The sequence below is a fragment of the Chlorocebus sabaeus genome, chromosome 23 (genome assembly GCF_047675955.1).
Source record: "Chlorocebus sabaeus isolate Y175 chromosome 23, mChlSab1.0.hap1, whole genome shotgun sequence".
In the NCBI taxonomy this organism is placed as follows: Eukaryota; Metazoa; Chordata; class Mammalia; order Primates; family Cercopithecidae; genus Chlorocebus; species Chlorocebus sabaeus.
This window is the reverse complement of record NC_132926.1, coordinates 44,627,566-44,644,386: the sequence shown is the minus strand read 5'-3', so window position 1 is coordinate 44,644,386 and position 16,821 is coordinate 44,627,566. Positions and strand designations below refer to the sequence as shown.

The 16,821-nt window shown below is 45.3% G+C and overlaps 1 protein-coding gene across 1 annotated transcript in view; it reads right to left on the bottom strand.

Annotated features, from left to right (window-relative positions):
- SPOCK1 (SPARC (osteonectin), cwcv and kazal like domains proteoglycan 1) overlaps positions 1–16,470 on the bottom strand; it is a 515,600-nt gene extending 499,130 nt beyond the window's left edge. The window contains exons 1-2 of the mRNA XM_008014545.3: positions 16,319–16,470; positions 15,520–15,705 (exon numbers count right to left, since the gene is read on the bottom strand). Of these exons, the coding sequence (XP_008012736.2) occupies positions 15,520–15,705 (186 nt within the window). The 5' untranslated portion in view covers positions 16,319–16,470. The remainder of the gene's footprint in view (positions 1–15,519; positions 15,706–16,318) is intronic.
- Between the last annotated feature and the right edge of the window lie 351 nt (positions 16,471–16,821).

Here is a 16,821-nt window from a genome sequence, read left to right as displayed (position 1 = left end):
GTGCGCAGAAATAAGAATCAAGGGAGAATACCCAGCCCATCCATCTGGAGACTGTCAGTTCTCTTGGGGAAGAGCAATATTTTTATGCTGCATTTTCCTACTCCTCAGAGTAACAAAATCAAACGGGCTCTCTGATTCACAGTGCAGCCAATTTACTGTAACTCATAGGTAAATAAACAACATCTTCCAGTGGCCATTTATCTTGGCAAAAAAAATAAAAATCATATAGTCTTTACTATACCTGATTGGATGTAATAATCTGTCAAACTTCCTTGAGATATAAAAAGTAATGTATTTAGGCCGGGCACGGTGACTCACACCCATAATCCCAGCACTTTGGAAGGCCGAAGCGGGCAGACCACCTGAGGTCAGGAGCTTGACACCAGACTGGCTAACGTGGTGAAACTCTGTCTCCACTAAAAATACAAAAATCAGTCAGGTGTAGTGGTGGGCACCTGTAATCCCAGCTACTCGGGAGGCTGGGACAAAAGAGTCACTTGAACCTGGAAGGCGGACGCTTCAGTGAGCCAAGATCACACCATTGCACTCCAGCCTGGACAACAAGAGCGAGACTCCATCTCAAAAATAAAAATAAAAGATAAAAAATAATGTATTTGTTCAGTTAGCCCTCCCTTCTCTTGGCTCAGGAAAAGTCAAAACGTCACAAACAAGAGGAGCCCTGTGTCGTAGAACGTAAGCTCCATAAGGGCAGGGAATGTTGTCTGTTTTGTTCAGAGCTGTGTCCCAGATCCTAGGAGAGTACCTGGCACATGTATTTCTCAAATGAACAACACTCTTACCTTCATCCACCTGGACTATATCTCACATTAAAAAATAATTGTAAAAGGAGCAACCGTATCTCTAGGCCAGCATTTCTCAGCCTTGACCCTAGTGACAATTTATTTTGGGTTGGAGGAAGGCTGCCCTGTTCATTGTAGGCTGTTTAGCAGCGCCCGTGGTTTCTACTCATTAGATGCCAGTGGCACACTCTCCAACCAGTGTGGCACCAAAAATGTCTCCAGACAGGGCCAAAAGTCTTCTAGGGGCAAAATCTCCTGGCTAGGAATCACTGCCCTAGGCCTGCAGAGAGGTCCCAAAGAGCTGATACAGACCGAGAGAACGGTTGTGTTTTCTGTCTCATTCATGATGTTGAGACAGCACCTGGGGAAACCCTTCTCCCTGCCTGCTCTCTGAGGTGAGTGCACCAGACACGCCTGCGGTGGGAGGAAAACCTGGGTAATGAAAATCAAGTAGATGTCTTGAACACAAATGAAGACTGAGATGCGGCCCCAAGCCTTGTCTGTATTCGACAGGAAAAACCACTTTACCACTGTGGTGGGAATGGACTTGGGTTTTAATGATCTCCTCTCACCCTCATCCACCACAAGGGCATTGAAACATCTATACATTGCACCAGGAGCAGGGCATCCGTCAGCAGCAATTTCACTTAAAATCCAGCTTGGAGCATCTGCTCCTGCTCCTAATTAGGAACAAGGCTGGGATTCATTAATATCCCCACAACCAGTTCAAAGGGCTCTTCAGAGAATAGGCCCTGCAAAGCATTCCCAAGTCCAGGCACAAGCATGAGGAAGGGCAGCAGCAGCTTCTGCTCCCCAGCTCTGGGTGAGCTGTGGGCTCTCACACCTTTTTCCCTAACAAAACTCAAGTGGGATCAGAAAAACATTCCTCCCGATCGGGACTCTGATGATCATGCATCACCTTACCTGTGCTGATTTAGTACTTGCACATAACCTGGCATGCCATGTTTCCATCAAATTCTTCTTCTTTACCAAAATTCACTGATACCCACGGCTGGAAAGGTTGCAATAAAACACACATTCTACAGTTCCAGGGGTAGAATCAGTACCACGTGATAACATACATCAACACCCTTTAAAATACACGCGCCGGCACACCGAGCATTGCTACTTCTGGAAATATACCAAAAGGAAATCATTGTAAATGTAGAAAGACTCATATAACCAAAAATATTCATCACACAATTATTTAGAACAAGGAAAAAATGGAAACAAGCAATTGCATACCATCAGATACCTTAGTTTAGTATAGTAGCATCTACACTCACTGGACTCAAAAACACCATTAAAATGTCATTTACAAAGAATAGCCATTTACAAACATTTAGCCAAACTAAAATGTTTATGTTGTGTTGTTACATGAAAAAAGACAGCACCAAATCATATAAGCAGCATGATATTAACCATTAAAATAAAAACTTAAGTATTCAAAAGTCTACTGGAGGCAAATAGACCCTTCCTAAAAAGTGTTCAAGGTGAGTGCATTTTGGAGAGAAGTAATTTCACTTTTCTGTATCTTTTAACTTCTTTTTTAAAAATTATCTATTTCTTGAAATTGGGAAAAGAACACTGTAAAGTCAAAAGAATAATGGAAGACCCACCATTAAAGCATAAATATATCCCCTCTATATTCTTTCTATACTAGGGTATCTTTGTCCCTAGCACTTAAAACCAACCATTGTATCTTTAACTGTGTTGCTTTTCTCCCTCAACTGGAACATAATTTTCATAAGGGTAGGCAAATGTCTGACACGTAATTGATACATTTTTGTTGAATTGGACGTATGAGCTAGATTATAGGATTTCTCTTTTTAATTTCTCAATCAGCAAAACAAAAGATGTTGCTCCCAGTGAACCTCTACATATGAATGAAAGAGTAATTGCCACAACCACTTTGGAAAACTAGTTAACTGCATCTCTTTAAGTTAAACACTCACCTATCTTAATGGTGACCAGTGGATTCCCACACCTAGGTGTGTACCTGAGAAAAATGTGTACATGGGTTCACCAAAAGACATGCTTCAGAGAGCGCTATTATGTAATAAGCAAAAACTGGAAACTAACTGCCCTTCAACAATATATTGTTATATAATAATGTAACAAATATATTTCAACAAAATAAATTGTGGAATATTTATACGGCAATGAAAAATTAAAAAAAACAAAAACAAAAAAAGTATAACAAATTTAATGTTGGAAAAAAAAGAAGCCAGACATTTAAAAGTACATACTTATTCCATTTATACAAGAAAATGGTCAAAACACATCTATGGTGTTAAAAGTCGGTGACTGCTAGGGGCATGAAACGGTCTTTGAAGATGCTGGTAATATTCTGTCTCCTGATCTGGTTGTTTGGATGTGTTCACTTTGAGAAACTGCATCAAGTGGGACATTTATAATGTGCACCTTTCGATCTCGGTATGCTGTGCTCCAATAAAACACACTCCCTACCAATCCAGGGCTGCTAAGGGCAGGGTGTGTTCTCCATAATTCTCTCTCCATTCACTACAGCCCTCGACCAACAGCCCTGACAAGGCTAAATTCACCACACTTCGGCATGTATGCACACACAAGTTCTGTCTTATCTGAACTCTCCACCTTGATTGTACAGGCCAGCACTTTCAGGTTGGCCTGTTGGCAGTGTCTGCACTCATAAAATTAGGTACAATGGCAGAGGTTGCCCATGTATGCCAGGAAGAGCTGAGGCAAGCTGAAGTGACCTGAACACCAGAAAGATTCAGAGACAGGGCCCTGGATCACAAGAAGGACAACGCCTCTGGAAGGCCCGCTTGCCAGAACGGCTCTGGGCCATTTGCAGAGCAGGCCCTTTTCTTTGCAGAAAAATTCCCAACAGGTTTCCCTGACTTCCAAGCACCTCTTTCTCTTCACTTTGTCGCAAATAGAAAGCCTGCAGCCTGACCAGGGGACAGGAATCATGTTTGTTTCCCCTCTGCTACATCCTAAGTGCACAGCACAGTGCCTGGTACATGGTAGCCTGGTCAATAAGTATCTTTGGTGTGAATGCATGAATAAACAAAACCTACTGAATCAGTGCACCAGGATCTGGTTTCTAAAAAGGCAAATATCTAGGACCTGGATGGCCATGGAAAGAAACAAAATATTCCAAAAAACACATGAAAAGGTCTTTCTGATATAGGAATTTTTAAACCAACAATTCTGGCATGTAAAAATCTCACAATTTCTCTAAAAGTAAATACAGTATTATTTTATCTTTGCTATGGATAGCATTGTCTTATTCATTGGAAGTGATGCAGGCCTCATTCCAGGTGGCTGGACAAAGGCTCCAGACCAGGTCCAGAGTCATGACAAGGCTGGCTGACTCAGATGGGAAGTGAGGCCTTGGCCAGATGAAAGTGCTGATACCAGCCAACCACGTCCAGAGAAGTCACAGGGAATCATCATGTCCAATAAGCATGAAAACATCCAGAAATTCCCCATATTCCCCTAACAGTAGAACAATGGAAAGGCCCCCAAATAGCCACATAAGTCTGTCCAACAGATTTAACTATTTTCTTCCTCTTGGCAATATGTTTTTTAATCAATTTGGTGCCATGAATTTACCATTAATTAAAGGAAATTCAAGAAGCTGGGGTAAAGAACATTTGAGAGTTTGTTCAGTGGGAATAGAATGACTTCAGAATGAGGAATACTGCCAAGTCTGGTTGACGCTCATAAATTTTCTAAACTTTGATGAGTCCTTTTTTTTGGGGCGGGGGGGTGGGGGAGTGGATGCCTTCTGATCTTTCAAAAAATAAAAAACTGGCCAACCAAGAAAAGAATTGACTACACCAAAAAGAGAGTATCAGGTAATGTCACCATCCAGCCCGTGTCTCAGACTCCCTCTGTGGTTCCGACTATCAGTATCTGCATCTCAGTGCCCAAGAGTAAACGTTCTTTATTACATCCACCATTCCTTTTTTGTTACATACCCTTAACACCACTTCAGTTTCAATACTATTTTCACTATAAACTAAAACCAATGTCAGAGTCAATTTCCTTCATTTCATCTGTCCAGAAAACACATCAGTTGTGTTAGAGAAGATATAAAGTCAGGCCAGAGTTAGCTAGAATCAGGCCTTTTGGAGACAAATATGCTGAGACGATCCCCTGGAATTCTGTGATGTAGAAGGTCTTACATCAATTCCACTGTGCTCATGTTTGCAAGCATCCCTGGGCCCTGGCAGCCAATCAAGACCCAAATGTTACTCCATTCCAGGAAAACCTCATGACAACAGTTGTTGCTGAGGCCTATGTAGAGTCACATATTGGAAAACAAGACCATTTTTCCTGATGTGAATGGTAGCCCTGTTGGCATAAGGGGAAAATACTGCACTCATATGAATTTATTGCAAGTCTTCAAAATAAAATGCTCATTTTGTCTAAAATGTTATTATTCATTGCGGCTAAATGGTGTTGGCTATTTGGGATGAATAACAATTCTCTAGGATTTTCCTAAAAATACAGTCTGAGAACTACCTATATCAGAATCACCTGGACTGGGCTGAGACCAGTGGCTCATGCCTGTAACCCCAGCACTTTGAGAAGCCAAGGCGGGCAGATCACTTGAGGTCAGGAGTTTGAGACCAGCCTGGCCAATGCGGCAAAACCCTGTCTCTACTAAAAACACAAAAATTAGCTGGGCATGGTGGTGCATGACTGTAGTCCCAGCTACTTGGGAGTCTGAGGCAGGAGAATCATTTGTACCCAGGCAGCAGAGGTTGCAGTGAGCTGAGATTGCACCACTGCACTCCAGCCTGGGCGACAGAGCAAGACTCTGTCTCAAAAAAAAAGAATCACCTGGACTGCTTATTTAAAATGCAGGTTCCTGGGTGCCACCTTTGACCTGCTAAAGACTATGCTCTGGACTAGGAGGATGAAATCTGCATTTTAAATATACCCTGACAGTGATTTCTCAAGACTGTAAAGATGTTAATCTGAGAATGCCACTCTAACAGACCGCTCTGGGCATCTTTTCTCTTTGCCTTGGCCAGGCCTCTCAGATTTGAGTTAGAGTGTGACTCCATCTGCATGGCAGGACAGAACAAGTACAGCTGAAATAGAAAGTGGAGGCCTCTGCTCTCTGCATGTTTGTTTTCTCCATGTTTTATTTGTGCAAAGATTGCCTGGAACACCTGCAGTAACTTCTGCTTCCCTGCTCCAATCACAGGCGCCAACGGACTTTACATAAATGCCTACCCATCCACCACAGAATTCTGCTGGGGAATGTTGACGGTGCCCTCTGGAGTGTGGTGTGTCCCAGATCACACAGGAAGGGTTTGGGACGCATTACAAATCCTTGTATAATATGTCCTCCCTTCCTCCCTTTCCCCAGAGAAAAGTGTGTTTTTAAGGATCAAGTGAGAGGATATACTTTCATAAAACCATGAGAAAAGCTACCCAATCAAGTTAACTTGGATCTTAGCAACACCCTTCTAAAGGAACCTCCAATAATTCACATCACCAGTCTGTGACTGCATCTTTCATCTTCCCCAAAAAGAAACCATTATCCTCATGTCTGTCATAGGAACGCTGGGCGGACTCAGATCCAAAGGCAAGAAGGTGCACATGCTATCCACACACTCCCCATGTGGTGCTGAAGTAACCGCACGCGTGTCCATCTCTGCCGCTACACTGATCCGTCAGTGGGGATGTCTTGCTTTTCATCTTTAACCTCAAAGTGACAGTGGAGGGGAGGAGGGGAAGGAGAAGCCCCATGTCTCATTTTTAAAATATAAACTCCAGAGATCACTACTCTGTCCAAGAAACACTATGGTCCTCTTACTTCTAAACAGCAGTGGGAACTGTAGGCGCTCTAAAACCCAGGACACTTGACCACACAGGGAAGGAGAAACTTCCAGACTACGGACACCAGAGGAGTAGGAAGGATTAAGTGGGGGACCAGGGTGGTGGATGTTTATACAATAGAGATGGCTGCAGAAGATAGCAGAGTGAGGCACAAAGAGGGGAGGAAAAGAACAGGCCATTCTTCCAAGTACTTGGGCCATCTGTGAGCCTCACTTTTTGCAGTTGACTCATTCCCCTGCCCCCAGATGTGTGTTAAGTTGAAAATGTATGAAGTGTGCTTTAAAATACACTAGGAGAAAGCTTGCTACTTCAGGGAACCCTAGGGCCAAGGCATCTGATGAAAACACATCAAGGTCTTTCCCACCTCAAGGCCTTTGGACCCGCTCTTCCCATGGCTTCTCCTCGCCTGGTTCACTGCCATCCTCCTGTAGGGCTCAGCTTCAATGTCCTTCCCAGGGAAGCAGTCCCCAGCCAAAAAGGTTAATGGATTCCTCCTCCCGCTTCCCATGACATATTCTGAGAGCATTGGTGCCTCTGCCTTGTAGCGCTTTTCTCAAAGGAACCTAAATGATTATTTTGTGATTATTTGTCTACCGCACTAGACCATAAACACCAGGAAGGTATAAACGTGTCTATCTTCTTCACCCAGCACCTAGCAGAGGCCTGGCACATAGCTGGCATTTGAAGAATATTTGTGTGACAACAAATTACCCTACCTGCATTAACTGTTATTGCTGGGTTTCTCCTAAGCCACAACCAACCTGCTTGGGCTGTAGTGAATGACAGACCTTCTGACGACCTGTAATGATCTGGAATGAAGAACTGGGTCTTTGGAGAGAAGGATCAAAGGTCTGGCTAATCCTACTAGTATTCTCCTTTGGTTGTAATGCCAAATCTGGAGTTTGGGGACTGCCTGAGTGCCAAGAAGCATGTGCTAGACCCTGCAAAAACTTCCCCAAGTATAGTGATGCCAATGCGATGCAAAATCAAGACCAAATTATGGGCACCAGATGTACAGAGGGTGCTGAGAACGCCGCAGTAATACACAGGCTGGTTGGATCATTTGTCTCAAAATGGATCCCATCCCCTGGTGCCCATAAAGCCTGCCTGGGACCACTCTGGCAGGACAAGATAAGGTTTCTACCTCTCGAGACGAGCTGGAGGCAACCGGCTCAGAGCTTAACATTGAAGTGACACCAAGTAGTGCTTGGTTGCATAACGGAGCTCCTAGGGGCACCCTTCGCGTAACTCGGATTTCAGGCACAGTTGCACACAAACCCCCTCCCAGATACTTCATGATGAGAGTTGCCAGTTTCGGGGAGGAGGTCCAGCAAGAATGTGAAATATGATAGCAAGATCTTCTGTGCCAGGAGCTACAACTGGAAAATAACAAAGAATGGGCCATATGGAACTTCACACAGTCTTCCAGACTGGCAAGAAATGGAGTGAAGACAGGCTCAGGATCATAGAACTAACTCCCCCAACATGTTTCTAAGAGACAGAAAGCAGTATCTAGAGCTGAGTGCCAACAACTCACACTCACAAGCCAGACAAGAAGTAAGCTCCCTTAAATTAAATGATTATAGATCATTATGAATTAAAATAGATACACCAGCCACTCAAAGATCACAAGCACCTACTTTGTGCCACGTGCTTACCCAGTCCTCCACCATAGCCTCACAATGCAAGTATCACCATTCCAGTTTTACAGAAGAGGAAACTGATGCTCTAGCCAAAGACCTAAGCTTGATCTCAGGTTAAGAGTGGGCACTTACACCACCACATGACTCAACCTCAAAGAGCTTTTCACGGAATCAGAGATTGTGCTGGAATTGCGAGGGGGGTTGCATTTCCCTGTTGGGTTCCCTCTGCCTCTCAACAGCACTGCATTTGTTAGTATCCATCATCATTGTCAATCACTAATAGAGTGAGACATACACATTCAAAGCTAGTATGACTCACTCTGCCATGACAGCCCTCTGCAGTGAACCCCTCCACTTGCCAGAGGTGTGGAAAGTTCTGGCCTGGTGCACTCAGCCATTCATTCGTTCCAACACTCAATGAGCAGCTTTCTGAGTGGGGCTCTGTGGTAAAGGTGTGAGGACACCAAGCTATATACCATGGTGTATCTTAAAAGGCATTACGAAGGGGTGAGGTCCTGACTTAGAGATAGGAGTTAGACTAAAAAACACTTTTTCAATATGTGTGACCCTGATAATTCCACCTCTCAAAGACTATAAACAAATGTGCCTAGTATGCTCATAAAAGCTTTCCTTCCTCAGGTTCATCCAAGAGGTTTGCTCAGGAGGCAATTCAAGTCAACAGAATGTTTATTGGCCACCTGCTGTGTGTGAGGCATGACAAGACTTAGGTTCTTCAGGAGGCATCCAACTAATAAATAAGCTAAAATGTAGATATATACAACTATAAATCGAGGAATACAGTGTAACAGCGCTATAGCAGTTGTTGACATTAATAAAAAGAATAGCCTCCACTTGCTGAGTATATATGACTCCAGGCATTGTGCTAAGAGCTTCACCTGCATTAACCAATTTACTCTTCATGCTAAACCCATAAACTTGGTCAACACAGTGGACATCTGTTGATGTCTGCCCAACAGGCATCCATTTCCCCTTGAGAAATTACCCTTCTACCATCCATCAACAGTGGGATCCAATGAAACCACCTCCGCCACTCTGGCCCTAGGCCCCAGCCCTGGGCATATAATCCAATCTTGGACAATCAGCATACTCTACCAACTTAGCCAAAGTGATTGACAGAGGAATGGGTGCTTAACACTGGGAAATCTGACAAGTCTCAGTTCTGGGACTACTGTTGGCACTATTGAGAACATGAAAACTATGATGATGCAGATTTGCAGTTGCCATGAGCCACTACATGGAACCAAACAGCCTGAGCACAAAACCAACATAAGAGCAGGGAAATAGAATAAGACACACACAAACCCCTAGTCCTATGATGTAACTTGAGCCCCTGGATCCAGCTTTAAATAAACCACAGCTTATTAGAATTTTTAGTTATACAAGTGAATATGTTTTCTCTTCCATTTAAGCCAGCTTGGACCACATTTCAATCACTTGCAATCTAGAGTTTCACCAAAGGAATATTATCATCACTTCTTAACAAATGAGGAGTCAGAGGCTCAGAGACGATAAATAATCTGAGATTGTTTTAAGTTAAATGAACTGTGTAAGTTTTTTATAGGGGGAGGGCACAATGAGAATGTGCATGTAGACCAGAAACCTGCAAGACTGCCAGCCTGCTCAGTTGCTTGGAGCATATCTTTTCTCTCCATCCACCAATGCAGGGTGGAGAGAGGCAAGTAGCCTTGCTGTGGCCCCTTCCCTTCGTGGTGAGTTTATTTCTTGTTTACCTCTACACAGACAGTGTAGCCCTTTGGAATTCCAGCTTTATCCAGAGGTCTATTAAACTCTTCACACCGGGCACTGTCTTACTCCTTGATGGTTCATTAAAATGGTGCATCTCACCATTGGTGGCATCTCACACTGAATGAAACATGATGGACAAATACTTGTAACCTTAAGTGAATTACATAATCTCTTAGAGGAAATTTATTTTGTTTGTAACTATCTCACCTGGAGAGATAAGACCAAGTGTAAGTCTGGGTCTTCTGAATTTTCCAAGGAACACAGGCAGTCACCTCACCACAGAAAGGTAAAATGAGTCATCCTGAATGTTCTTGTGTTTAGATATTTTGTTTGGTTTGAAACACATTATATTGAGTCAATCAATAAGAAATTATGACACATTATTTAATTACTAACATTATTCTGTCTCCTCAAGTAACAAAGTGATTGAGTGAATGATGAGGTCCCACTCCTCTAGGCAAGTATTATGGGTTCATTATCCATTTGGAGCCACTTCTTAGTTTTGAAACTGGCCTCATCAGAATATAGGAGAGCACTTATCCTCCCAGTGATACAGTCCTGCTGAAGTATCACGGAGAGGCCTGGGAAGGCCAACTGGGGCAAGGAGTTCTGCCATCTAAAAAGACTTAGCTTTTCTCTGGCAAGGGCACACTGAAGGTAAGGACAGAGAAGACATCAAGGCTCTTAGGCCTATCAACTTTTAAACTGCCCCTTTATAATGATCCCTGTGAAATAATTATTTCTATCAATGGTCAGCTAGTACAGGGGATTTAAGATAGTGGGTTCATTAAAGACAGTCAGGATCACAAACTCATTTAAGTCTCCTTGAACCTGTTTAATCAAAATGATTTTCTGCTACTCTCGATTACAGGCTGAGTTTCCGTGGTGACAGATTAATGACTGATCCACTAAGCCATACCACCTCTTTTGTCACCAGCCCCACTGACTGAGCCAGCCACTGTTTTATCAATAGGCTCCACTTGCCCATGAAACTCATTATAGCTCATATATTAAGATCAAATGAGCAGATCAGATGCTTGCTGCCACCCCAGCTCTGCTACAAAGACCACCAAATCCCACAGAGCATGTGCCAGAAGGAAAAAGAACAGAAGTTGGTCCTTGTGCTCTTCCTAGAATTACACACTCAGGTCACTCCACAGTAAGATAAATGCCAGCCAAGGCAACACTTCTGATTCTTCAGGCCCGCTAAAGGTAATTATCCTAAAGTTAAATGTCAGGGTTTCATGTGTGCAAAAGAAAGAAAATGTCATGTTTGGTGTAAGCAACAATATTATTTTAATCAAATCAGAAGCTCATTATTAGGAGAAGATAAGCTCTGACATGACCCCAGCAGTACATTGTGTCCACCTGACTTCCCATCCCACTTGGTCTTAACCTAAGGTTATTCACGGATTGCCCTCATTCATAAAGCAGGAAAAACTTGCAATGTGCTATCAGTGGAGGCTTGCACCCCAAATCCACTCAGCTCCTGATTGGCTGTGGTACAGAGAGAGCCTAGAGTCAGATGGCATGGTTCCAGCCCCAGCTCCTCCACATCTCAGTTCTAATTTTGATCAAGAGACTTAACCTCCCAGAAAATAGGAGATGATAATAAGAGTACTTCTCTCATAGGACTGTTATGAATATTAAGTGAGATAATATATGGAAAGTACCTTAAACAGTGTCTGGCACACTCGGTCCTCCATAAATGTTAGCTATTACCTATTTCTGCAACGTTTTAATCTTTCAGTTACAACCAGACTGTATTACGTTTCCAGAAAAAAAAAAAATTAAAGAAAACAGAATAAGAAGTCTATGACAGCATACTATACATTGAAGACTTTCCTCTAGCAGGCAAGAGGTTACATGAAAGAAGACATTACACATATTTATCTTGTTCACTCCTATAACCCAATGCCTAGTCAATGGTAGATAAATATTTGTTGGAATGCATGAATGTACAAATGAACAGAGGAAAATTTCCTTACAGTAATGGTCATGGAAAGCCAAAGCCAAATCAGATTCAGAAAAATTAGGAGAATGGTTGTGCCACCTTGATTCCTCAACCTCAAGCCATGAAGGAGTTAAATGCATGTCGGCTAAAGATGGAAAATTATTGAACAACTTAATACAAACATCTGCTTCTTCATCGCCTCCTTAACATTGTGTACAAAAGTCCAGGCCTCCGCCTGGCCAAAACTTCCCAATAGCTCGTGTTTATAAAAGAAGAATGACGAAACTAACAGACCACAAATACGTTTAGGGGCAATCATCTGAATGTTGTTCTATTTGTCCTGGATCCGTAACTCCAGGGAATAAACCATGGAGTTGTTATGAAGACTTTACTTCTAAAAATAAGGGGATAATAAGTATTTATATATCTAGAGCAATAGGACAGTTTTCAAGATAAGTAGAGGTTGCCAGGTCACCTCTGGCAATGTCACAGCACACCCAACAGGGAGATGGAACACACACCCCACTGTCATATTCATTTCAAAGTTGACCCTGTAACAACAACCAAGGGTTACAATCAACTCTCTAACAACGGCCCTTAGTTTTCCATTTCCAAGGTTCAAAAATCACATCTGAATCTCTCTCCCGCAAGTCCAAAAAACAGACAAGTCAGGAGGAAGGCAACAAGTTCTCTTTCACAATGAGTTCCAAAAATTGACAGGCATCATAACAATAATTGTGGGACACAGCCTTTCAAAGTTATCAGTAGCTTCAACAAAACAACCAAAGAAATAGCAAAGAAGCTGGGGCTTTGTCGACCTCAAACAAGGCTTGGCTCAATGAAAATGATTAGGCTGGCCGAGCAACTGCAAGACTAGCTCAGGCTTTATCAATTGCCCACTGAATAGTAGGTTTCTATAGAAAGCAAATTCTTACCCCATGTTCCCAGGCTCAGGCTTTGTGATTATTCCAGGGACTTGCCCTAAAAGTGTGTCTGGTCTGAGTTCTACAACACTTTAGAGGTTAATGACATTAAACTATGTCTGAGCCACTGCTAGTGTCAGGTGACTCCATACAGCATTTAAAATGGGTGATTATTGAAGATGTTTGGGATATTTTTTGAACATTTTTAGATGTTTTAATGGCATGCTGGATTAAATTATCATTTTTTAAATATATACTGCTAAAAATATTAGTGTAATGTCTAAAACTGCTCCAAAAACAAACAAAAATAGTGTACTGGGACATAAAAGCTTTTCTTTTTGTTATGTCTTGGACATTTTTACACTATCTAAAGGCAGTATTTCCTAAAAATCATAATAATAACCTAGTATGTTTGCTTAAAATACAGATTCCCTGCACTCACCCCAGAAAGGTGAAGTCAGATTCTCCAGGGGAGGACCGTGGATGCTATAATTTAACAAGCACTTCAGGTGAGCTTCATCCTCAGTCAGGTGTGGAAACACACTGATTCAAAGGTCTAAAAATGTCACCACCATCCATAAGAAAGATGGGAAATGAAGAGAAGCCCAATTTTTAAAAAATTAAAGCTAAGCAGGAATTCAGAATATCATGCTTATGATACACTGAGACTAGAAAATCTTGAACAGGCATGAAAGCATGGTAAACCTTTCCATAATCCAAAGATCCAACAAGCACAAGTGTTTTCAACCCAATCCAGCTGCCAGGAGCACCAAGGCATCTACAGAGGTGGCCCTGCACTTCTAATCCTGGCTCAATTCTTCCACCTCTAGCAAAGTCAAGCAACTGCCCTGCTCCTCAACTCTATCTAAAACAAAACCATAGAAAAGTAAAAGCAAAACAAAACAAAAAGCAAAATTATCTCTGCCCCAGGTGAATTATTCATGGTTTGGGCATCTTTTTCACCCACAGGCAAAGGTAATCAATGCAGGATTCTCAGATATGAGCAGTTAAAGGAGTAGGTCAGGAACGGGGCAATGAACGGGAGGAATCTCACTGGTGTAGGGGAGGAAAGTGGGGGGCATATCTACCGCAAAAGTAAGACCCTAACAGTTATTATGTATCAATTAAAAATTTTAATGAAATTACAATTTTGATTAAAAGCCCCAAAAAACTGTGGCTATTCATTGAAAGTGTTTGAAATCCCCTTTCCAAGAGAAGCAGTCCAATATCAACTAGAAAGAGGAAGAGGAGGAACAGAGAGGAGAGTGATAAGCCCCCACACGAAGCTATGAGTGCATCTCCTCTGGATAGGGAGCTCTTTAGAAAGTGTATGGAAACATCTGCGATTCATTCCGTTTCTCAAATCCCCCATCGCTGCAAGGCCTGCAGATACTGAGAGCAGAGCTTAGAGGAGTCCAGTGGAGGAAGTTGACCCCCATACATATTCCACCTCAAAGAGTCTGTAAACCATGCCCCATGACATTAACAAGGGGGTCTGTGGTATAGGTCAAATTATCATTTTTTAAAAATACATGCTGCTAAAAATATTAATTTAACACCAAAACTGATCAGAAACAAAAAGAAACTGCATTTGAACATTAAAGCTTTTCCCTTTTTTACTGTTATGCCTTGGGCACTTTTACAATATTTAAGGCTTCTCAGAAACAGGAATTCCTAATGTTAAGTCCCATAAAATATGGTACTTCCAAGTCCCCTAGAAGGGGAAGGCCCTGGCCAGCTGGGGCAGTCCTTGAAGAAGCTGGCAGAGGCACCCACAGAACAGAGGAGATGCCATCTGCTGGAAAGACTGCACCAGATGCCTCTTGCCGCACATCCCTGGGGCACACCTGGGGAGTGGCAGCCAGCCTTGGGGCAGAAACAGGCCTCAAGTGTGCTTCCGGGTGTCCGAGAGTAACTTTCTCCACTCCCAGGGCTCCCTCGAAAGAGCAATGCGCTGCCACCCAGGCTCCCTTTCAGGTCAGGGGACCAACTGCACAGGCTAGCTGTTCCTGTTTCAAGACTCCGAGGGTCAAACCACTCCACCTTCCCTGTATTTTATCAAGCCCATTGCCATGACCGCCCCCCCCCTCCACACACACACACAGACATGCAACCCCTGACTCCCCCATAAATAGCTGGGACCACTCCCAGACCCAACCTCTCCAGCAGGGATTCTCCTGACACACCCTAGAGATGGTCCACGCCACCCCTGCCCTGGGGAGGTCTTCTCGGAAGCTAGGCAAAGTCTACCATCACGGTTAGGAGAAGTCGGAAGCTCAGAGAACCTCTTTCTCCACAGCTGCTGGTGATCTGTGCAGTATTTTAGTGCAGTCACTTCCCGCAGCCCTACAAATGCACACACCTGGCCCACAGGTAACAGGTAAGCGCATGGAGCCTTCGAAGTTCTCTTTAAAGTTCCTTTCAGGCAAGACTGTGCCCGGGAAGCAGGGACCAACCAGCCCCCACGGGAGATGCCCAACTGCCCCCCCACCCACCCACCCACCCACACACACACACACCAACCCCGTTTCAGGGGTCCCCTCCGAGAGGCTCCGCGCCCTCCAGGGCCGGGTGGCGCAGGTACTCACGTCTCGAAAGCGGTTCCAGTACTTGTCCCGGTCGTACTGGGAGACAGTGCTCAGCCACTGGTCATTGTCTAGGAAATTGCCGTGGTTGGGGCCCGCGCCTCCGGCGAGCGCGTCCAGGTGCCGGCTTTCGACTTGGAGGAAGCACCACGCCGCGGCGGCTGCCGCCAGCACCACGATTGCCGGCATCTGCGGGGCAGGGCGCGCGGGGCGGTGAGCGGGGAGGGCGGGCGGCCGCGAGCCCCAGGTACCCAGGCGTTCCAGCGCCCCAGACCGGAGGAGGGGACCCCGCAGCGGGGACGGGCTGCGCTCGCGCACCTGGGACGCCTGTCGCGCCTCTGGACCCAGGGACCCCTCTCACGAATGGGGGACTAAGCTACGAACGAGGAGGCTGCGTCACGAATCCGAGGCTGCCGTCCAACTACAGGGGACCCCTCTCGCCTATTCTCTGAGTGTCCCACAGATGCCGCCTTCCTATCAGGGGTTTGGTACCCCTCCCCAGAAGCGGGGAGCCCAGGTCAGCAAGCCACACTCCCACAGACGGTGCACACAGCTTTGGGGCAGGGGAGGGGAGAACAGGGCTCCAGCAGCACCCGAGCTCCGGCAACCGGAGTGGGGACTGCCAGCAGCTGGGGGGTTCCCGGCCACAGCTAAGGGAAAGGTCTCCCTCGCGCGTCCTGCGGTCTCGGGGGTAAGGGCACACGGAGGTAACCCCAGGCCCTGACCCTGCCAGCCCCCTAGGCGGCCGCGGGGAGGTCCCAACTACTCCAAGTTGGGGCGCGGGGTTCCGCTGGGCACGTACCTTGGGGCCGGCCCGGGTCCCCGCGTCCGAGTTGCTCGAGCTCCCGCGGCACGGTCGCCCGGAAGGCTGATCGCGGGCTCGCGTCCCTGCGCTCCTGCCACCCGCCGCCGCCGCGCGTCTGGCCGCTTTGTGAGCCCGCAGCGCTGTGCTCCGCTCGCTCGCTGGCTCGGGCGCGGCGTCCGCGGGCGGAGGAGGCCGAGCGCGCGAGCCAAGACTCTGGCGCCCCCTGGCGGCCGCGCGCTGCCTGCCCGACAGCCCGGCCGCCTCAGCCCGGAACGTGGTCATTCACATCTTAATGCAGGGCTGAAATCAGCTTTCAGGCCCAGGCTGGTGCTAGACAGAAGAGGGGACTGAGGATATGAGGGCAAGACGCAGGCCAGCATGGAGGCATTCTCAAAAGGCAGGCCATCGGGTTATCTAGATCAAAATCACCTGGGTGGAGAGAGAAGCGAGCGTCTTAAAAATGAAGATTCCTGCCCCGCTGGCCCCACTTGCTGAGTCAG